The sequence below is a fragment of the Simochromis diagramma genome, unplaced genomic scaffold (genome assembly GCF_900408965.1).
Source record: "Simochromis diagramma unplaced genomic scaffold, fSimDia1.1 OVJJ01000320.1, whole genome shotgun sequence".
NCBI classification, from domain to species: Eukaryota; Metazoa; Chordata; class Actinopteri; order Cichliformes; family Cichlidae; genus Simochromis; species Simochromis diagramma.
In genome coordinates, this window is record NW_024386773.1 from 261,116 (window position 1) to 284,537 (window position 23,422).

Sequence of the window (23,422 nt, forward strand, 5' to 3'; positions counted from 1 at the left end):
ACCTTTTTTTCTAATACGTGCTTAATGCATAGTCTAATATGTGCAGATTAAAGGCAAGAAAATGGCTTTAATGAATCATTTGACATTTGAGGCTTTTTAGTTTGGGATTTGTATCGCCGGGATAACTTCATGACCTTGTTTGAGCGTCTCATGAGTGTTTTTAAACACTTCACTTTTACAAGAAGAATAAGGAAAAAAGAAAATGCTCACAGGTCACTGTCAGTGAGACAGCTGAGGCAGGTTTTCGTCCTACTTTTTGCAGCATGCATCAAAGCCGCCAGGTGGTGGCAATGTTGCTGTGGGCAAAAAGAAATCCCTCCTGCAGTTTCGGCTTCCACACTAGAGCCTCGTCCTCAAATGTAGAAGCAGTTATCACAGTGGCATTCAGATTTCTTAAAGAGTTGGAGAGGTTTTTATTTTTTCTTTACCTCACCTGACTATTCCTGAGTGCACAGCTGCTTCGGAAGATACTCTGGCAAATGATCGGGACTGAAGCCTTTACAATATCCCAAGTTTTCAGACGTGTTTGATCTGTTAGCCAGTTGCTGGTCTTTTCAGATATGCAAATCGGGCATTGCATTATAATGTAAAGGGTTTAAGATTTCTGTGAGAAGCCATCTGAACTAATCTTCCCAGTTTAGCCCAGCATGACATCCCTGTATCTCCAGTTTTTGATTTATTTTCAGGTTTGGGTCTTCATTTCTCTTGTAAGGAAACTCTCGAGGCCAGTTTACTCTGCATGATTCTCAGCCTTTAAATTGTATTGAGTCTTATGTGGTTTTGGAGCCAGCTTTGGAAGTCTGAGAAAATTACCTTAATGCTGACATTTTTATGCCTTAATTAAAGAGCAGACAGCAGAGACAGGACAGTAAATGAGAGGAGAACGACGTGGGGATTGAATGACACACACACCAAAAAAAAAAAGGTTGGAATCAGGACTCATATTATGGTTCCCGGTCTGAAATGTCATTTTTGCTCTTGCTTCTGCTTACACTATTTTGATATTGCTGGATTTTTTCCTCAGTCTGTTTTGCTAAAAAATGCTCTTTTCTGACAGCATTATTGCAATAAGATTATTGTATAAATTCATCGAAACAACTGAGGACATCTTTCCCATCTAAACATGAACCACGTCCTGGTTCAAGGACTGGTGCTTCCTGCACGGACCCTTCACCTCAACCAAACACCTTCAGTATAACTTGAAATGAGGCAGCTCTCACAGATTTTAATGCTACATTAAGACATTGCTGCATTGTTTCATTGACCTAATACCTTTAGCCACATACTCTGCTTTAACATGTATGGAGAATAGGATTCAGCCTCTTATTTCTCATAAGCTGCTGTAGGCGGTCTTAAGAGGTGATTACAGTATTCACTTCCTTGCAGTGTTTGGCATTTTGTACTCTGATGGTCATTTGATTTATGTGTGCCTGTCTTGGAGTTAATGAGTATGCCCTGCTAAGAATAAACTGAAGGAGATCTGTAAACAGACTCTGGAAGCAGCTGAATGCTTAATTTGACCAACAAAACTACTCTAAGTTATAAAAATACCAGTTTCTAGTTTCCAGGGGAGGATTTGTGCTTCTTAGTGCAGTGTGGGGAATCTACAGGGAACGCTGGAAACCTTTCTACCCTCGAGGCTTCATTGTGAAGATGTTTTCCTTCAGGCTGCCCTTGAGATCTTTACTGTCTTACCTGTACCAGTTTTCATTTGTTTAATGATCGGAATAGCAGAGAGGAAAATTAAGAACCTATTTGAGTGAGGATGTGTTTATTTCATTAGCAGCACCATTAGCAGTTTGCAGATTTGTACATGATTGAATTATGGGAGCATTGGGAATTAACACTTGCATCTCTGCACACATCTCTAAGCTTAATATTTACAGGTTGTGATGTGTGTTTCCTTTATTTAGAGAAAGCTGATGTAACGAGTCATTTATGACTAAATGCTTGCAAAACTAATTGCAGTACATTCCCATCAGCCTCAGCTGTCCTTTGTCCATTAAATACTTATCCAATTAGGGTCATAGGGCCTCTGGAGCCTACAGTATCCCTGCTAACAGTGGACAAAGGGCTGGGCACACTCTGGAGAGGTTGTTGAGGTCCATCACACGGCTCACACAGAAACAGGCAGACACTCACGCTCACATGTACACCTGCAGCCCTTTTTAGGATTCATCAATTAATAGTACCGCTCTCTCTCCACCACAACAATCTGGTACAATGCCCACATTACTGTTGACAACTTTCCATCTCATTTTCCACTTATTTTCCAATCTCGATACTCCTTCTCTTGGGGCGGCAACTCTTCTCTCAGCCAAGAGACAGACATCTACTGCAAATCGTACACTCAAATCCTCATCCTGGCTGTGTACACACTCAGCTTAAATACACATCGGTGCACCTTGAAGGTCACGTTGGTGAAATGAACAGAATCATTTTATCTTGAAAAAGGCAGAGAAACCAGAGTTTTCAAACACAGACAACTTTATAACGAGTAATCTCCCTTTTTGAAAACGGGAGCCAGCATCACAGTCAGCCTCTAGTGTCTGTACTGCCTTCAGGAACGCTGCCTGGGTAGTGGGCACGTCTTCAGACTTTGCTTCTTCCACCAACAACCTGATGGTCAGGTTCATTAGCTTCTCAAACTGCCTGACAATTCACCGCCTGAGATTATACAAACTCTGAGCCTACAGTGTTCTTCCCTGGCTGTGCAACGACTAAACCAAGTACTGTTTTCCCATCTTGAGTCAAAGCTTGCTATGAATACCTTGAGGCGAATTTAAAGTTCCTCTCCAAAGCCTCCTCAAACTCCAAGAGCTGAAGCGAGTTAAAGACCTCATGGGCACGAAACTCAGTCACATCTCCTGTGCCTCTTTACCCCATGAAGAGGACAGGCCGTTGATTTCTCCCTGCCAGCCCACCCCACTCCGAGCTCTGGAAGCTTGCTTCAGCCATGGATTTTTTGTTTTTTTTAGCCATCCATGAGTCAAAATTTCAGGTTATTATTTTAGAATTTTGAGTTAGGTATCTTAAATATTTGACTTCCTAATACAAACGTCCAAGGAAATAACTTAAAAATTGGGAAAATAATTATGATTTACTAAGTTACTAAATTTTGAAAAAATAACTCAAGATTTTAACTTATGTATGCCAATTTGTTTTTGTTTTGTTTTTTCATCCGTGGAAGCTTCAATAGGCTACTGAGCAGTCTTCTCCAGGTGTCTTGTTTCTCCTGAGAGATGTGGTGTTCCTGAGCCTTCTCCTGTTGCTCGCTCCCTGTGGATTCCAAGTCAAGACCTGATTTCATTAGTATACTTCCCGAGATCGTGGCTACTAAAACTCCACTTTCTTCTCAGGATCATTGTGGCTATTTGTTTCTGCTTTGTTCTTGTTCCTCTTTGGTGATCTTCTCTAGCTGCTGGATATGCAGGATCTTGTGCAGGCGGCTGTTGATGAATGTATCCATCTTTCAGAATCATAGAGGGGTATAGATTTCACATTGGTGACTGTAGCCCAGGACCTAAAGCAGCTAATAATCAGCACTTTGGTGTTTTGATTCCTGGCTGCTACATTTGCATGTCAAAGTATACTTTTGCAAGATACTGAACCCCAAGTTGCTCTTTAATGCCTTCATCTGAATGTGTTAGATAGAAAGCACTTTGAGTGCTCTGAGTGCTCTAGTAGAGTAGAACAGTGCTGTATAACAATCAGTCCATTTACCAAATATCCTCAGCTCCAAAAATTTTTCAGGATCAGGGAAACCGTTTGCTATTTGCCTGTTCTGCCCATCAGAAGTTAACTGGTGTCCATGATTCTCCCTAAACAGGTAAAAAGGATATGCTCCAGCTGTGATGGGGCTACAGCCTTCCTGTTGTTGATGTTGATGCCAAAGGTGGAGCCTTGTTGTGCATCTACTTTTTAACAATTTTAACTGTGAAAAAGTAAACAAATCAAAGAACTGCCACTCCTTCTCTTGTTATTAGATCATACACTATATTAATTTTATTAGATGTTTATGCTATTAGTGTCAAACACTAAAGGCCTTTCATCGTGAGACTTATTAGCAATACAAATACTATTCAGATCTTCTTTTTTCCACATATATATGTTTGTTCATCAACCACCAGATATGATGCATTTGAACTACAGTAAAACAGGATACAGCATATCAACAATAGACAAGGCAATATTTTTTTCTGGAGCTTATTAAATTTACTCTTTATCTTCATCCAGGTCTGATTACATTAGATGCAGCTCACTATCTAAACGAGCCAAACGTGACTGCTGCGCTGCAGGAACTGTGGAGATGAGAGTGAGATGCAGAAATGAGGGACTTGACGTGGACAGGGAAGAGACAGCTGGCATTCTGCCTGATCCAGCAGTTTTTCCTCATTCTTTAGGGTTTCAGTTCTGTGGGAATGTAACAACAACAACAACAACCAATAATAATAATAATAATAATAGTACTAAAACCAATGATAATAAAATACAGAACCCATGTGATTTCCCTGGTGACGCTCCATAGCAAATCTACCATTTTCACAAATTTGCCCAAAATGACAGACACTTGCCCTAAAACTGAAAATAAACTAGTGTAAATTAATTCTCTGCCCAGCATAAAAAATTTGAGATCACTAACTCTGGATTACATGCTTTTTATTGACATTGAAGCATTAAATGTAATATATGGTTCCTTGATTCAAAGGTTTCAAATTGGGCTTTCGCCTCATCAGCGATATCAAAGGTTTGCCAGTGTTTCTCTGTGTTGATTCAATGTTAGTGGTTCATTGGTGTGTCAAAGGCTTGCCCAAAAAGCAAATAATGTCAGCACGTGGACCAATGAGCACAGGCCTACAATCTGCAGTGACTGCGCGAGTCAAATTACAAATTTTTTTTTTCTGCATAGGGCCAAGTAGGTTTGGCTTGTTTTTTTTCACAAAGTCATCATTTTAAAACTGTATTTAAAAACATTTAAAAAAAAAATAGCATTTTGTATTTATTATGGTTATCCTTGTCTATTATCAAAATTTGCTTAATGATCTAGAGGGAAAATACTTTTTCACATCACTGTCAATAGAAATGTTTGCCAGTCGACAAAACAAAAGATTATTTCTTCATAAATATTTCAAATCAAGGTGCTAATCAATGTCAAGCCCCAAAAAAGCTGTTTTGAGGAAGAATGACGTCCTACTAGCTGAAAAAAAGAGCAAAGGCAGAAAAACATCATGACATCAAAGAACTGAAGTGTGTGAAGGTAAAAAGATTTCCTGTAAAATATTAAATATGATGCTCTTGTTTGAATTCATGTGTATCTAGTGACGAATTACTTTCAAACACAAAGGTTTGGATGTTAAAATGTGTTACATGTTAAAAGGATTAAATGTCCCGCACAGTTCTCAACCCACTCAAGTTAATACTCAGACTTTGGAATTAAAATGATATGGTTAATTTTACATTTAGCCTAAATGAACATCTGGTGTGTTGGTCTAGTGCAGTTATAATATAGATAAGCAGGTATCTGTAAAGGAGAGATGATGTGACAGTTTACATGGTGCATTTAGTACCTATTACCCACATTAAGAGGCTGATCTCAGATGGTATCCAGCTGCTGGCTGTGAGCACAGCTGCAGTTGCTCCTCCTGCAGTGATGAGAGAAACTGTGGATGAATGAATAAAATGTACCTGTTGGTGATGTGCAGGTGTAAATTTCAGTGAGGATGCATGGGACATGTGTCCCTTCCAAAACTCCTTATGTGAGCAAAAACAGGTGACACGCGGACATTCAAGCAGGTCAGTTTCCTCAAACAAAACACACAAAAGTAGTCTTAGCCCTCTCGCTCCGACACTTGGAACCAATGAAACACGACAGAGGATAGAAAAGTAATTTGTGCCTGTATATCCGTGTTTACTCGGGGATGATGTTAAATGATTCGTAATCAATCCAGAATGCCTGAGAGTCTCGCTGCATCATATTTCAATTCATGTTTTTCTGCTGCCCTGTGGATGATTTTTGTGATTTCCTGTACATAAATGAAGCTCTGGGAAGTGTTTACTTTTAAGAGAACAGTATTGTAAGTACAGTAAGTGCAAAGTGCAGACTTTTGTTATTTGGCCTGTTAAAACATTAATATACCTGACATTTTTTATTTATGTGGATATAGTACATGATTTAATTGTTTAGTACATTTGTTTAAATATTTAGGAATGAATATCACGTGGATAAACTTTATTTTGTTCCCAATTTTAGTACTTATTCAGGAACATGTAAATGTATTTAAATTGGTATAACCTGTTAGTGTAATGTACATAACAAAGTCATAATAGAATAATGTGATTTTTATAATCCCCATGTATTGTTCCCTATATGCCTCTGTGTCATCAATACAAACAATGGCAGTAAGAAAAATAGCTTTAACACCACGTTTAAACAGCTCTGCACAGCATCATTATCACTTTGACCTTTAAGGTGAGGTCTAAGGTCAAATTTGACACATTTTAAATCTTTATACAGTACTGTCTAAGACTATTTGTCAATTTTCAACCAGTAGTCATGAAGCTGACCTTGAAGACCTTGGTGGATCTTAAACTAAGTAACAAGACACCCCTACAAAGCTTGATCAGCATTCATTCAAACTTTTTGAGCTGTCGTGTGAGAACGCGAATGACACTCATACATGCATGCAAACGCTGCAAAAAAATAAAAAAATAAAATAAAAAAAAGGTCTGTGGCCGAGGTTAAAATTCACCAGAATGCTACAAATGAATGCAAGAAATCAAAATGTGTTGAGGGAGGACCCTCAGACCTCCTATATCATGTGTGGACAGTTTGGTCCTTGGATGCTTCTCTCAGTGATGTGTCACCAACATACAGTAGATTCAATAGCTTAGCCAGCTTAATCCTGAAGGTATACGCTAACACTGCATAATGTCAGCATTAAATTAATAAAGAAGAAACATGTTACAGCCACGATCGTCACATCTAAAATCACTCCAGCTTTGCACTCAGTCACAGATGCAGCGTGTCCTGGCAGGGGTCAGTGAGAAAATTAACAAACCAGGTCCTGTTGTTTCTTTCAAAGTGCAATGGGATAGACTTGCAAGACAGCGCAGAGGTTGTCCTCCAAATTTTTTTTGCAAGACTGCACTAACTTTTCACAAATAAATGCTGTTCTCATCGAGCTACACAACCACCTGATTTGGAGAGACACTGTATCCTTATCTTTGTCTTTGGAGTTTTCCTTTGGGGAAAACGTGTCCAGTTTCTCTGGGGTATTATATTGCACAGTCAGCGGGGAAACTGGATAGTAATGCAGTACAGTGAGGCAAGAAAATTACAGGCTAGATACAGACAGGGGTTCAGTTATTTGTATGCAAAGCAAACTTTTGTGCACTATAATTGATCTGTCCGAATTAACAATTAACTTCACAGTAATATGTTTTTTAAAATTTGCTAGCTCTCATCCTGACTGCGGGAGATACTGCCATTCCCTGGGTCTGTGTTCAATGCAGGCTTTTGTCCCTCAGCAAGATTGTGTTGTGTATTTATCTGGCATTGGTGTAATTGAATTGCAGCTGAGCGCGCTCACTTGGGATTGACTTGGATTCCTACAGACTTCCTTTCATCTGATTTGGGCCTTTTGGGATCGAAATGTGACATTTTTTGGAGCTTCCTCAAATTGTCTTGGCAGAGGCTGCCTGACTGGTAACCAGTGGTCTCCAAAGCAAGCAGAAGCAAAAGGGTTGTTTTCATATTTTTTCATCACTGTTCCTGGTGGGACAGCTGACTGAACTCATTTGAATACATTTTCCTGTAGATATCTGCATTATAGAAACTCTCTTTTCATATTTTGTGATGTCCCCACTCTTTTTCCCCAGAGTGGGGACATCATTTTATGACTGTTTCTTTTTTTTTTTTTTCATATGCATATTATATTCTCCTTTCACAAAGACTGTAGCGGCTGACAAAACACCAACATGCCTCATTAGAGTTCATTGTTGATGTTGTTTTTGCTCTCGTGGGTGGCTACAAAGATTGTAATGAGCTGTCCACATCTCACAGTCACCAGCAGCGCTGGGCCACCTGCATGTGAGAGTGTGCGTCACAAAATATACAATATCCTTCTGATTTAAATGATTGTATCTGAATATTTTTCAATCAGAAATAAATAACCCAATCATGCAAATGCACTGAGTTTTCCAAAGTGTTTCATAAAGTTTTTAACCATAAAATACACCAGAGAAGAAATGAAAGACTGTTTCACACATGATTTTTCTGTTTTTTTTTTTTAAATAGTGCCTTCACTTATTTACATATCATTGCAGACAAACAAGCAAAATGCTGATGTGGACCTGCGTGATATAGCTCATTACCTCTGTGGGCCCCTATCACTGGTGGAGTTGGAGAAAGGCATGTGTGATCAATCTTTGCACTCGATTTTTCTCACCCTATAGGCAAAATGTTAATCTTATGACATTTATTAAATGACAGCATATCATCTGCATGTGGAAACAGAAGACATTTAAGAAAATAGAAATTAAAAAATAAAAATAAACCAAAAAATATAAAAAATGAGAAGAAACAGGGAAAAAATTGGGATTAATAAAATAAACAGCAATTAATACTTGGGAAAATAATAGAATTTTGCCTAATATTTTTGATATTACAACCTTTAAGTTAGGACACTGTGTAAAATGTAATTAAAACAGATCCATAATGGAAACCAGAAAACATATCAAATGTTTAAACTAAGATATTTTCTATTTCATGGGAAAAAAAATTGGAATTTGATGGCAGCAACACTTCCCAGCAAAAGGCTGGAAAAGTAACTGATGCTAAAAAGTAAATAATTACAGGATCTGGAAAAGGCATTCGATTGGGTCCCCCACGAGCTGATTTGGCGATCACTACGAACTCATGGTGCCCCGGAAGCTTATGTGAAATGGACTCCGATGTTCAGCGGGAACATCACCAGTCTTCCCGTTGGCATCCACCAGGGCTCGGGACCTCTTGCCCCTGCTGTTCACCCTCTGTATGGACACCGCGATGGCTGATCTGCAATCACCACATCCATGGAGCCTCCTGTATGCAGATGATGTGTGCCTATCAGAAACAGAAAACTGCCTAACCCTGCAAACCCAAACACAAGCGTGGAAAGACCGGCTCTCCGAAAGCGGCATGCACCTGAACATCAAGAAGACTGAGTACCTTGAATGCGGCCCCCAGACCGACAGTACCATCACTATCAACGGCAAGCCGCTGACTAAAGTTGCCCAATTCAAGTACCTCGGGTCCCTTGTCACCTCGGACTGCGAAACTACCAGACGCCAGACGCCGTGTCAACACAGCATGGATGAAGTGGCGTCAGGTCAGTGGAGTCTTATGCGACAAGAGAATGCCAATCTATCTTAAGTCGATTGTGCGCCCAGTGGCACTCTACGGGTCAGAGTGCTGGCCAGCGAAGACCAAACACGAACAAGCCCTTCACACCACGGAGATGAAGATGCTGAGGTGGCCTCTGGGTCTCACACGGCTTGACCGATGTTGTCTGTAGCGATAAGAACTCCATTGCAAAGACAGCCCAGCGATTACATCTGGGTGGAAACAGGCCACGAGGAAGACCAAAAAAGCGCTGGATGGACCGAATCAAAGATGATATGAAGGCTGCGAATGTTACACCAGAAGATGCCCTGGATAGGAAGAAGTGGAGGAAGGCATGCAAAATAGTGGACCCTGCATCGCGGGATATAAACCGCTAGGAAGAAGGAGGTCTGGAAAACTTGGACCCTGTGTCCTCCAGACTAGAGAGGACACAGCTTGTTATTAGCTCTCAGATCAAAAGACTGCATGTCTCCTGATGATAAGGGGTATGTTAATGAATAAAATTGCCAAAACTGCACCCTACACATCTGGAAAGGAACTGTCAATACTGAAAGGAAAATACAGGTTTCAGAGAAACACATGCTGCCATCCAGGTCTCTTTTTGGGAAATGTCAGTTTTGGCCGGCAGTTATAGGTTACTTCCAATAATATGATGCGAGACTGGAATAAAATATATCCATGGACTGGCACTTTACTAAAGAAGGCACATGTTACTATCTAAATTAAAACCCTTCTTAACCATACTCCCCTAACCTGGCACACTGGTCTGCTCCAGGAGCTCTTAAGCAGGTAATTGAGCTGCTTTCATTCTTTTGCTCCACATCCTGCAAGAGGCTTAGGTTACTGACAAATAATTAAATGTAAGCAGCTCTAACTTTAGCTCTTTTCTGACACAGGTAGGATGGCCAGTCCCCTTGTCTCTTCACCTTTACAAGCTGTCAATTTAATCCTACATTAAATAAACCTAATAAAGAATTCATAAGAACTAATGTGTGTTTTCTTTATTATACTTTTTTTTTTTTTTAATTCCCAATCAATTAATTACTAACAATGCAAATGAGGTGATAGAACCCCTGGTCTCCATTACAGGAAAGGTCTTGCATATTTCAGCAACATTGTGTTGTTGAAATAACACACAGTCTAGATGCTGAACTGGTCTGCCTGCACTCCAGTCCCTTAACCACCTGAAAACATTTGGCCTATTGTGAAATGAAGAATAATGGGACAACATTACTCTCCCCAAAGTCCAACAGCTGCTCTCCTCAGTTCACAGATGTTAACAGACTGTTGTTAAGAGAAGATGAGATGCTACAGACTGGTAAACATGGCCCTGTTCCATTTTCCTCCTGTATTGTACATTTTCTCCATTTAAACATTTGACGTGTTTTCTATGATCTGGTGTGAATTTCAAATGGTTTTATGAGATTTGCAAATCATCTCATTTTATTTTTATTTAGATTTGACAGAGCATCCCAACATTTCTTTTAATTTACCTACAAAATAAGTGGAAAAGTGCTAAACAAGGACAAAAATGTGTTCTTTGAGCCCAGACTGTTAATAGAAATGGACATTTCTCAATAAAATCAGATTTTTTTTTTCATCATTAAGATTCCTCTTCAGACATCTTTTTTTGCATTATTTAAATAGTCACAAACGCTCGGCTTCGCCTGGCCATGCTGAATACTTACACTTGCTATTGAATCCAATCAGCAATGTGAAAACAGGGCTTGGCATTGACTCGCTTACATATTCTTGGCAGAGGACTGGGGTGCGCTCTTGTGTATATGCTGCTGCCTTGTCTGGTTTGCTTCAATAAGAATATTAAAGGTGAAAGTGTTAGAGACTTTCAGAGGTACATCTCAGAGCTGAAACACTGTCAGAAGCATTGATCAAGGGTGTCAGCAGCCTGGAGATGAGATTCAGCCGTTTGTAATTTCACAAGGGAGAGGCAATAAGTTATTACAAATGGCTGAACAAATCTCAAATTCAATATTTCTTGGTGGGGTTTTGTGTTAATATATTTCTGTTTCTTTATGCCTTTGGCCAAAACCTGTGGCATTTCAAATAAATGTGGTATGTTGACGTATTCAGTCTCATCAAAGTAACGTAGAAAACCACCTGTCTTCTCCATCATCTATCACAGTGTGCGCTAGAATGTGCTGAATAAAAATTGAAAGTGGAGTAGAGAGGGCAAGCGGGTGTGTTCGTATCCCATTTTGACAGCGTGTCATTTTCAGCAGCAACATGCCATTACCCAGCGTGTTTGGCCATCTTTGGGGCAGAGAGGTACACCTGGTAAATGTTGAATGTGAAATTAGAATCCAGTCATCAACCTCTGCCATAAACATTTTATTTCTCCCCTGCACCCACACATCCCGCTCTCATTTGATGTACGCCGCGTCGCCTGCAGGGTTGCTGTGTGCTCGTAAACATGCCTCTCTTTGCTATGCTTCCACGGTTCAAGAGAAGGCTGCAAGGTGTGGCTATAAATCTTTGATAGTTCTGTTGAAAAGTCGACCTTGACTGTCATCAGTCGCTCTGTCAGTCTTGCCCAGATTGACCTCTTAGCCTGCTCAGTGGTGTGTGGATGAGAGAGAAAGCGATGCTCGACTCGGAGTCCCGATGGTTTCACATTTCTACGCAGTGTGTAAAAACTCATTAGTTGATTATTCTGTTGGTTCACTGACAGAAAATTACAATTAGACCTGAAAGTAGTGATTATTTTGATTATCATGCAATCAAGTGATTAATTGTCTTGTTGATAAAATGTCATAAAATGTAAATCAGAATTTCTGGCAGCTTTTTTGTTTGTCAGTCAAAGTCTGTCAAATACCAGAACTGAACCGGTTCACTGAAGAACGGTGAGAAGCATAAGAAAAAACAGGAAGAAAATGATGTAGTCTTTGACCATGTAGTAGGTAATCAAGAAATAGAGCTAAATGATGATTTTAGTTAATCAAAGTTTACCATTTTCCTTTTTCCTGATATTCATAAATTTAATGTACAAGATTAAGTTGATCAGACAGATTAACAGTCATATTCCTCTAAGCACTGCCCAGCCCATATAGGGTTTTTCATTACCAATATTTGTGATTTAAAAATATGTTGGACAATTTTTTTTTTTCAGACACATGAAGGATAAACAGGTTAACATTTGTTTTGTGCTTTTATTTATGAGTCAGTACTTATTGATATAATATAACAGTACATGTTAAAAATGATCTCATTTATCACAAAAAATATTTTTTGTATACAGCTGCTTGTTCTGTTGAGATCAGCTGGTTGTTGTTTGTCCTGTTTCAAACACTTGCTGCCAACAGGAAATTTGCAGGGTCCCTCTGGTGGACAAACAATGCAACATCAACACTCAGAACATGGTTTAAGGGTGTTTCTTTCAAGGTTGGCTGTCTGACAGAAATTAGTTGGACCCAAAATAACTCGGAAAAATGAGGAATAAACTGAAAACAGCTTTACAAAATGCAACAAACACAGAGAAGGCAAGGCCGAGGAACTTACTTGGCACTGTGGAAGAAACAGAAGCACAGCATAAAGGACAACACAACAAAGATCAGAAGCAAAACTGACCATAGCGCACACGAGATCGGAGAATGTCAAAATAAAACAGGAACCAAACAAACAGAACACATAAAAAAAAAAAAAAAACGCAGACTTAACACAAAGACAAGACTAGACAGGACAAGACATAAAAAGACTCCATCATCATCATCATCTGAAGAGCATAGAAATGGCTACAATTTTAAATAAAATTCTTGGTTTGATCAACGAGTATGAGTCTGTAAAATATAAACAACAGATACATAAATAACTGCTTAATAACAGTCTGAGGAGGAAGTCTTGTACAGCAATGGTTCCCATTAGTGTTCATCTGAAAAAGTAATCTATCACTCAGCTGGCCTTAAATTTACACGGCCGTCTCAGTGAAACGTCAGTGTTCATCATACTTTTCTTTATTACCACCCACAGGGTCTGACCAAAGAGCTCTGTGAAGCAACCACTGTATTGCCATTGTTTCTAATTGACAAAACCCTGGTGAATGGATTATGTAATGGGCTCTATGTGAGTCTCTGTCTTGGTTATGGATTTAGCCTAATGATGCCCCTTTACTCCAAAAGAGGGATTATTCTGAAGAGAACAGTAGAGCCATGGCCGTATAGATGAAGGAAGTGTCTCAGATCACACACGTCTGATCCAGAAAATCCCACTAGAGAGAGAGAGCATGCAAACAAGCTTGTCGAGACACTCAGGAGATTCTTGACCTACATGAGAGGAGTAGAAAAAACGTTTGTAATGTTTTCATGTGGTATGAATTTTCAACATTTGTTTTAAACTTCTTTTGCAGCCGTCCAGTCTCTGAACAGCCTGAATGACCAGATTGCTCAGTTCATGGTCACTCGACCTTGTAGCCTGACTGATGAGGATGAGGCCTTCATGCCGGGAGAGAGGGATACCTTGAGGAAGTCTATGACTCTGATGAGACACTTGCTCATGGATGCTCAGGTACAACCTCCTTCTTCTCTTAAAGTCAAACACATCCTTAGTGGACACCTGTCCGATCAAAGTTATCAAAAGAAACTACAATTATTCTTCAGTGCTGTGGAAAGATAACACTGCTGGGACAGATAACCGGTTACAGGTAACAATGAGTCACTTTTCTTTTCACAAACCAAAACCGTCTCATGCGGACGTTTACCTGCTCAGTGTGGTGAGGTTCAGCAGGATTTCAGGTTCCACAGGGCAGACAGATGAATGGCTGAATGAATAAAGTTTTTATTATTGTCATACCCATAGATACACTTTGCAAGGTACAATCTCTGAGGAATGTGTCCAGCATACTGCTAACTCTATGCTATGAAGATTTAGGGGGGTTTTGATGGTAAAAGGAGGTACAGCCTGGTATTAGCAAGGAGTACCATATCAAAGTGGCCGGGGTCAGAATATTAATATCCATAAAACATTGGCAATAGAATTTCCCTCATAATAACAGAAAACTAAGGATCAAAATTAAGCACCCTTTCCAGTTTTTTATTATGTGTTTACCAGAACGATTTCAGGGTGTTGCTGAGCTGTTTTTCAGAAATTAACATTCTTAAAATATCATAGTTTGTGGAAGAAAATTAAATATTTTTTCTGTATCTATACAAAACCGCTCTCATACTCTAAACTACTCCTGTATAATCCTTACCTTTTCAAACATCTGACCTCAAAAACAAAGTTTCAAGGAAACTGTCAACAGGACATTCTTGTCATGTCGAGTGCTGTGTGGCAGCCAAGATGAAGGACCCAAACGTAGGACTCAGAAACTGAAAGTTACACTTAAAGTGCTGGGAAAAACTCTTTATAGGAAATAGACTTTCACAAAAACAAAACAAAACCTCAATCACAAAACTCGAAACTAAACTGGGCACTGGAACCTAGAGCCTAAGAAACTCGAGCAAAGAAACAAACCAGGACTGGGAGCTAGAATATTCTCAGGAACACGAGAGGAGAAAACACATTACGGAGAGGGTGTACGACACGACAACAAGCAGGGGAAGACTGAGAACTATAATACACAGGCAGGAATATGAGCAGACGGGGAACAGGTCGAAACACAGCTGGGACAAATCAGACATAATGAGACGAGGGCAGGCAAAACTAGATACACTGACGTTGGATAAGGACTATCAAAATAAAACAGGAAACAAACAGACTGAAACTCAGACTCAGGATATACAAGCATAACACAACAACTGGGGAGACCTGGGGAACATAGTTGGGGAACAAGGGTGAGTAGACATGAAACGTGGGATACAGGAAAAGAATAGAGTGGACATAGGAACAGAGACTAAACACAGGCTAAGGTAACTACTAAGGGAGGAAAGACTACAATCACTAGGAACTACACAAAACCAAAACTATGAACAACAATAGTCAAATAATATAATTACAGAGTCAGAAACACCAATACTTGGTCACGTGACAATTCTTTCAGCTTCTTGTAGAAGTTTTGTTATTTTTTTAAATCTGGGCAGAGAATTATAGTATTAACCTTTACAAATTTTATAGCAACCAATAAATAAATTAACGTTTCCTCAACTGAGGATTTATCATTAGTTTTATATATAGAAAGTAAACATTCATGACCTCTCTGTTTAAAACAAAAATATTTCAAAGATTTCACTTTAGTTTGCAGGTTTAGATTAATAAAAATTTTCCTCTCACCCTTTCATACCTGCATACGTTCTCGTCAAAAAGAAACGCGTCTCTGTTTCTGACATGTTAGTGTGAAATCCGTTCAGGGTGACTGCAGAGCCTTTTCATCCTCGCCCTTGCCCTTAGCACAACCAGGCCAACGCTGTGAAAACTTTGCCAACCTCAGCAATGCTGTGAACAATGTACAGTCGAACCAGGGAGTGTTTTTTTCTTCTTAATCCTCTTTTTTGGCTTCTTCTTCTTTAGAGTTGCACTAAGTCTTTAGGCTAAAGCGAAATATGCGATGTGGCATAATTTCCTTTTAAAAGTTTCATCCTCTCTCTGCTCTGCTTCAGAGATAATTCATCCATACAATGCTGCTTCCATTCAGCCTTTTATTTATATACCTTTTACATTCTGATAAATCTTGACACGGTGATGGATTTGTGTTATCTATTAGTGCCACTGCAGGATGGATAAGGAGTCCCCCTGCCATTCTCCTGGAGATATTTTCTCAGACATAGTGTCATTGATTAAATGGAAGGTAATTCAGTAAAAGGCCATTGCTTTCGCCTCAGCTCGGTGGTATGCAAGCTGGAGTGAAAGATTGTTAGCCTGCAGTCTGTTCTTTTTTTAAACTCAGGAATATATGACTGGGAGGTGATGGATGAGTAGGAAACTCACCTGTGGATGGAGTACCGATTATCTCTCCAAGAAGTTGTACTTGGAAAAAAAAAGTTTGCCGGTAGTTCAATGTTAAGTGGGGCACTCAGACACCAGTCATCATGACAGATTTCTCTGCCTTTTGGCCTTGTTAGTCAGACGCTACACCCACAGCCTTTACATGTTCCCTGTTTTTTTTTGTTTTTCTTCAGTGGAGTGTCAAATGGAGGCCTCTGTCAGCTGGAGGCCTGTTACTCTGAACCGTCAAGAGGACAAAAAAATATCACCAGGGGATGCTGGCAGTTGCTACGGCAGTATGTTTGTTTATTTAAAGGTTGGAGCTCAAGCCATGCCTCGAAATAGATATTATATACTCACTATGTTTTGTTTCAAAATATTCTGTCAAATGACAATTCTACTCCACAATGCAAGACCCCTAAAAAGTATCGAGGAGATGCTGACAGCTGAAAAAATGTGACTGCTGGGTGACACAGCTCCAGAAAAATCTGGAATAAAGAGCAAAAAATGAAGAAACAAACCAAAAAGATGACACAGACAACTCAAATCTTAGGAAAAACACATTGTTGCATTGTTGTCTGTTTGTGGTAAAATATAGTGTTACAGTACACTAGGCAGCATTAATAGATTTATGCGTCTCTGTTGAGGCTTGTGAAATATCTGGATTTGAAGCTGATGAAGCTCAACAACTGAGAGACATGCAGCCATTCATTCTCACTTTTGAACCTTTGGCTAATTTAGAACCACCAGTTAATCTAAACAAGCATGTCTTTGGACTGTGTGAGGAAGCCAGAGTGTCAGGAGAGAACATGCAAAACTCAACACAAGTGCAGCTGTAGCTAATTAAAGATAAAGGCTACCAAATCCAAACTTTTTGTGCATTAGTCTTGAGCCACCTCCCATTTCTTTATATTTAACTAGGAAAATACGTGCAGCAATACTTACAAACATCCATAGAAATACAGCATATAAAGCACAATTCTAACAAACTTGAAAAATCAGTATAATATATAGTAATAGTTCTCCAGCCTACTTGAAGGCTCTTCTTTGGATGTTGGCCGCCTTTTCTTTTGTTCTCTGTCAAGACAATCCCAAGATGTCAGATCTTTGCTGGATTATCAGTTTCTCGAGGACATGACTTTCATATGCTTTTCATCAGCTGTAGGTTTTTTCTTAGGCCTGCTACTCCTTCTCTCCTTCCCTTGTCTTATTTCCTCAAGATTTTTTTCAGGACACAATGCACAACATGCTAAATATATGCCAATATTTCAGGTAATAGCTGTTGCAAAAATGCTGTTTTATACCTGTGAAAACATGTTATCTTTGGCTTTATTCATGGATCCAACGCTGGAGTGCCTTGAGTGATTCAGAGGTCACTGTTAATGTGGCTTAACAAACAGTTAAGCCCAAAGTTGTTTGTAGTTTCACCCACTAAAAAGTAATGAAACTACTTGTATTACTATGCAAATATAAATCCAGTTGAGCTACAAGCAGTCTACTGCAAAATGCAGTTAACCCTTGTCTTGTCTAATTCTCTGCAGTTCTCCCAAACTTCTTCCTTCAACCACTGGATCTGATAATGAATTCAGGCTATCCAGCCCCAGTTTCTGTATTTAATGTACTTGATCCGAGCAGCAGGACTGAGTTTGGAGTCTGTCTGTTATCACTCGGGTTACAATTTATGTACAAAATAATATTGGCCAAATTATGCATCACATTTCTTTGTTCTCTGAGCCTCAGAGGTCAGAGTCAAGTGTGATCTCATCCCATGTAGAAAAGCTCTGCTCATCAAGAGGAGTTTGCATTCATGGAGCACAGTCTTTCCACTTTCAGACTGAATATGAAATTAGTCCAGCCTATCTCTTTTAACGTCTGGTCTCATGTGTTTTAAGTGCCTGCTGCTGAGTTCAGGCAGGCCCGCGTGCTCTGATGTCCAGTATTTAGTGCTGCCAGTGCTCTGCAGAGACTTTACTGTTGAACTGGAAGAATAAAGGACTCTCCAAGGCTTACTGTCAGTCACAAAACCTTGACGTTTTCTGTTTTATGCAGATCTTTTGCGCATGTTTTCTGACACCAAATGGTTTTGTTTGTCTGGGAAAGTTGGGCTGAAAACATCGTCTGGTAAATTCAACATTAAGATTTCAAGTCAACGGCCACTAAAAGGCAGAAAATTAATTTAGAGGGGATTTGAATAGTTTCTCTTTGAATGCTGTCCCGGAATTGATTGCCTCATTTGTCATTTGCACAGATGAATTATTTATGTTCTCGTTGCTGTGCTGGGGTGACTAATCAAATGCATTTCAATGGGTGTGGAAGCTGCGAATTGATGTCGTGGAACATTGCACTGCACTAGGTGCTTTGGTAGAGTCAGCAGGGCAACAATAGTGGCCTGATGATGACGTGGCAGAAGAGACAGTGCCCATCATAATTAACAAACGAATGTACAGAAACAACACTCTGTTCATTTAAAGTCCTCTCTTCACCCTCGGACAGCGAATCCGTTCAGAGGAAGTACACAAACAGAACAATTCCTCACAACGTTTGTAACTCTGCACAAACAGTGCAGGGTAGCACAAATTCTCAAATGTTTTATGAAACTTAAAGGTCAACGCTGGGAGATTTTTTCAGGACTATTTTTGCATCACCTTGCAATAACTTTTGCATTTCCTCTGAACCATATGAACAGTTGAGAGAAACGCTTGGCATTACAGAGAGGAGAGATGATGTGATACTTTACACGGTGCATTTATTGCTCATTTCTCATTTTAAAAGGCTGAGCTGTCACAATATCTAGCCACTGGCTGTGATCAAAGCTGCAGCTGCTCTTTCTGGCAGTGCTGGCTGAAGGATAGTGCTTGAAGTTCGGCAGCGTGCTAAACCATGTAAATTTATTGCATACATGTGTCATAGCCAGGATTGTGACAACCAACATGGATCCACGGCCACAGCCACAATCAAACAGACAGCTGTGTCATCCTGGAGTTTCAGTCAAAGTCAGAGCTACTGACAACCTCAGCAGCGGTCAGAGCGCTGCCAGGGTGAACTGCTGCTATGGTACAGACTTGAGGATGAGCAGTTCAACTGAGGGTGTGCACTCTGGCTGCAGAGAGCAGCGAACCAGCTCAGCTTTGCTTTATGCATCAGTGTGAACTCAGAAATGACTTTGAAAAAAACCCACTGTGTGTTTGTACAGATTTTTAAGGCCTTTGAGAGCATAGCTTATAGGTCCGTTTTGGCCAGGATGGTATTTCAGACCAGAGAACTGTAAGTTCCATTATTGTTATGGAACTTACAGCATGCAAAACAAATTGTGCCATAAATTCCAGGCAGTCATACACCTCTTTAAAAATACTCATAATTAAAAAAAAAAACTCACACCAATTTATATCACTAGAATTGCCTTCATTTCTGTCTACTTAATCATCTCAGAGTTGTTAAAGTTTTATCCAGACTAGCTGGACATTCTGGTCCAGGATAAAACATCTCAACAACTACTGCATTTTAAACCAGAGCATCCGTGATGCAGTAGCTTATCTGGCTCACACTCTGTCACAGTTACAGCACAGTATCATTAAAATCTGACCAATATTTTATCAGGAATATTTTTGTGAGTTGTCGATAAACAGACAAACAGAAACACCACCACAGTATATATTTATAAGCTCTTAGACTTGATGAGCTTAAAATTTATAGTTGCCTGTTTCAGCCATTAAACAGGGGTGGCTGTAGCTCAGGAGCTAGAGGGTTTGAGACGGTGCTGGATATGTGGCACCAGAATGGACAAGATTAGAAATGAGTCTATCACAAAGAGAACTCAGGTTGGGCAATTTGGAGACAAAGTTAAAAAGGCATGGCTGAAATGGTTTGGACATGTGCAGGGGACAGATAAACGATGTATTTAACAAAAGATGTTGACAATGAAGCTGCCAGGCAGGACAAGAAGAGGAAAACAACAGAGGAGATTCATGGATGTCGTGACAGAGGACATGCAGTGGGTTGGTTGGACACAAGAGGATGCTGGCGATGGGATGAGATGGAGGCAGATGATTTGCTGTGGTGGCTCCTAAAGGGAGAAGCTGGAAGAAAAAGAAGAATTGACATAACATTCATGTCTCTAGTATGTCGGAAAAAAACAGAAAACCCATGTACAGTAAAAGCATGCAATTCAATTCAATTCAATTTTATTTATACAGCGGCAAATCACAACAACAGTCGCCTCGAGGAGATTTATATTATAAAGTAGACCTACAATAATACATACAGAGAAAAACCCAACAATTATATGACCCCTTATGAGCAAGCACTTTGGCAAAAGTGGGAAGGAAAAACTTACTTTTAACAGGAAGAAACCTCCAGCAGAACCAGGCTCAGGAAGGGGCGGCCATCTGCTGCGACCGGATGGGGTGAGAGAAGGAAGACAGGATAAAGACATGCTGTGGAAGAGATCAATAACAAGTATGATTCAGTGCAGAGAGGTCTATTAACACATAGCGAGTGAGAAAGGTGACTGAAGAAGAAATGCTCAATGCATCATGGGAACAAAGTGCACAGAGAAGCCCCAATAGGCAGGTGGATTCAAACCCAGGACCTGCTTGCTGTGAGGCAACAGTGCAACTCACTGGACCACTGTGCAGCCTAACTCCATCCATCCATCCAACAACTACTTTGTGTTTAGATGTTTTAGACTATGATGTTTATATTTCTAATTTTAATTTATAGAAACTAGGGATGGGTATCGTTTAGGTTTTATCCGATACCGGTGCCAAATCGGTACTTTTGAAACGGTGCTGGTGCTTAAAGAATGGAGAACACAAAATTGGTCCAAAAACCTCTCATGTTCAGCTGGTTTTTTGTAAAAAGATAACAATGTTAGCCTTTTCTGCAGCTGTGGGGCATATATGGTATCACTCTTGGCTGGAAGCAGTGCTTATACAATGGAAAAAACACAAACTTTGTCCAAAAACCTCTCATGTTCAGCTGTTTCACTCTTTTTCTTTGGTCATTTTAGCCTTTTTGGCCAGGGTGAAGGGAGCATCTGCCATCAAACAAGAAGACAGCTGCATGTAGCTATGATGATGTTTGCTAGTTCACCTTACATGCATTAATGTAATAACGTGGTTAGCCTACTCAACGTAAATTGCACCCGAACAACATTAAGCTACTCACGCAGAGAAGAACGGCTGCTGCTGCCGTCATCATCTCTACTACACTGGCAGGGCTAGGAGCCAGGACTCTCCTCTTCGTGTTTTTGGGGGATGTTGCTAACTCCGGGTCCGATAACAGGCAACCCACCCGCAGTTGACGTGCTCGGTGTGAGGTCTCGCAGCAAGCTATCAAATACGGCGCATTTCTCGGCTTTTTAAAAAAACGCTATGCGTCGCCAGGTGTTTCATCGGATTTGAGGTGTTACCTCCTTTGACAGTATCACAGTATCAGCTTAAAGCACTTGTTGCAGGCTGCTGAGTTTGCATATTTTGCTGTGAAGTACAGCCAGACTTTTGACCGCTTCGCCTTGGGCATTTTAATCTGTAGCTCTGCTCTAAAAGAATGTACGTACCTGACCCCCTATACCTCGGAAACGTAAATTTAGAGTTCACATCAGGAAAACTCAGCCCGAAATAAGCAATGTGCGCTGCTTTCGGTTGGTTACTACCGTTTATGTCAGAACCGGTGCCATCATGGCACCGGACACCGGTACCCATCCCTAATAGAAACCTTTTTATACTCAGCAATGCAATATATGTTATTCAGCCCGGTTTATCTTTCCCACTTCTAATTCTCCTGGTCTCAGAGAAGCATAATATTTTCACAGTGATGGTGGTTTCAAAAGAAAGCCTAGCAACATGTTTGGAGAAATGTAACTGAAGCTATGAGCCAGAAATCACAGCTGATTGCAGCAAAGCAGTTTTTCTTACTCATATGGGTGTTTGAGCTTTTTTTAAAATTCATTATTGACTTGAGAAGGATTAAAGATGTAATATGGGCCCAAACCCAGTAAGTAAAATAGATCACAAGTTTAGATTTATTATCCAGGAGCTGAGGCTTGGCTCAGCTGCCGTTGAGAAAATTGACCAGTTCTGATCTGCTAACTAATAAGCGAATAAAATATTGACATACACGGGATATAAGAAGGGGACCAATAAAAAGAGAGAGTCCAGTGACTGCAGCAAAAGTGTAGCCCCATACTGAAACGAATCTGTGGTTTATGTTGTTTCTATTCAGCCATTTTGACTCCTACTGGCTGCAGTAGGGTTATCAAGATCTCGTTTGTGTTTGGACACAAAGACACTGTTATTACCTGAACGTGTCGGAGGAAACGACAGCTTTCATCTCTTTCTTTGTGGAGAGATTTCTTGGGCAAGACACTTCACCCGTTGCCTACTGGTGGTGGTCAGAGGATCTGGTGGCGCCAGTGTCCAGCAGCCTCGCCTCTGTCAGTGCGCCCCAGGGTGGCTGTGGCTACAATGTAGCTTGCCATCACCAGTGTTTGAATGGGTGGATGACTGGATGTGTAAAGCGCTTTGGGGTCCTTAGGGACTAGTAAAAGCGCTACACAAATACAGGCCATTCACCTTTACATCTATTTCAGTGTTTGGTCTTGTGTGCTGGTGTGGGCTAGACTTCAAAGTCCTTGGATTGCTTTTTTTTGTAACAGCTGCAGTTTCAGTGGTATTCATTTCTCCCCACATTTCTACCCACTACAGAAACACCAGGGAAACAAAAAAGATTAATGAGTACACATAACCTGACCACAGTGAAGCCGAGCGCCAAAGAGATTTTAAACCAGGCCCGAGACAGCTGATGATTAGGTGAACCTCGGCGCAGGGATAAAGTGACAGCGTAGATTTAAATTTCCTGACATGGCGTGCCGGATCAGATTGTTTTTCAAATGCCACGAGACAGACACATTCGTTTCTGTGTTCCTCTCAAACCCCATCACATTAATAGACACACATGGTAATCTCTCATCCGGTGAAACAAATGATATTTTGGTCTGTATAGGAGGTAGAATTCGCTTTTGCTGTGGATATTTTGAGATGAAAATATGGCCTCCGACAGATGAAATGATGCATGCCAGAGTGAGACTTCGTCATCCTTCAGCCTTTCTACAAGCCATCTGCTGATGCAGTTCAGGATGTTTTAGTCCGCCTTGTTTGGGGCGCGTAT

General features: G+C 40.3%; 1 protein-coding gene and 1 long non-coding RNA gene across 5 annotated transcripts in view; one reads left to right on the top strand and one right to left on the bottom strand.

Annotated features, from left to right (window-relative positions):
• The window catches only part of LOC120714613 (kazrin-like), a 127,371-nt gene that overhangs the window by 17,518 nt on the left and 86,431 nt on the right, over positions 1-23,422 (top strand). For all 3 annotated transcript variants that reach the window (XM_040000948.1, XM_040000939.1, XM_040000956.1), the window contains exon 3: positions 13,743-13,900. In XM_040000948.1, the coding sequence (XP_039856882.1) occupies positions 13,743-13,900 (158 nt within the window). The remainder of the gene's footprint in view (positions 1-13,742; positions 13,901-23,422) is intronic.
• Positions 10,627-15,761, bottom strand: LOC120714642. 2 transcript variants are annotated; one of them, XR_005691456.1, is made up of 4 exons: positions 14,586-15,761; positions 14,094-14,153; positions 13,800-13,948; positions 10,627-13,659 (listed from the first exon to the last, which is right to left on the bottom strand). It is a non-coding gene; the product is annotated as an uncharacterized LOC120714642 (long non-coding RNA). The 2 variants fall into 2 exon arrangements; XR_005691454.1 differs by having other exon boundaries at positions 13,852-13,948; positions 14,586-15,759.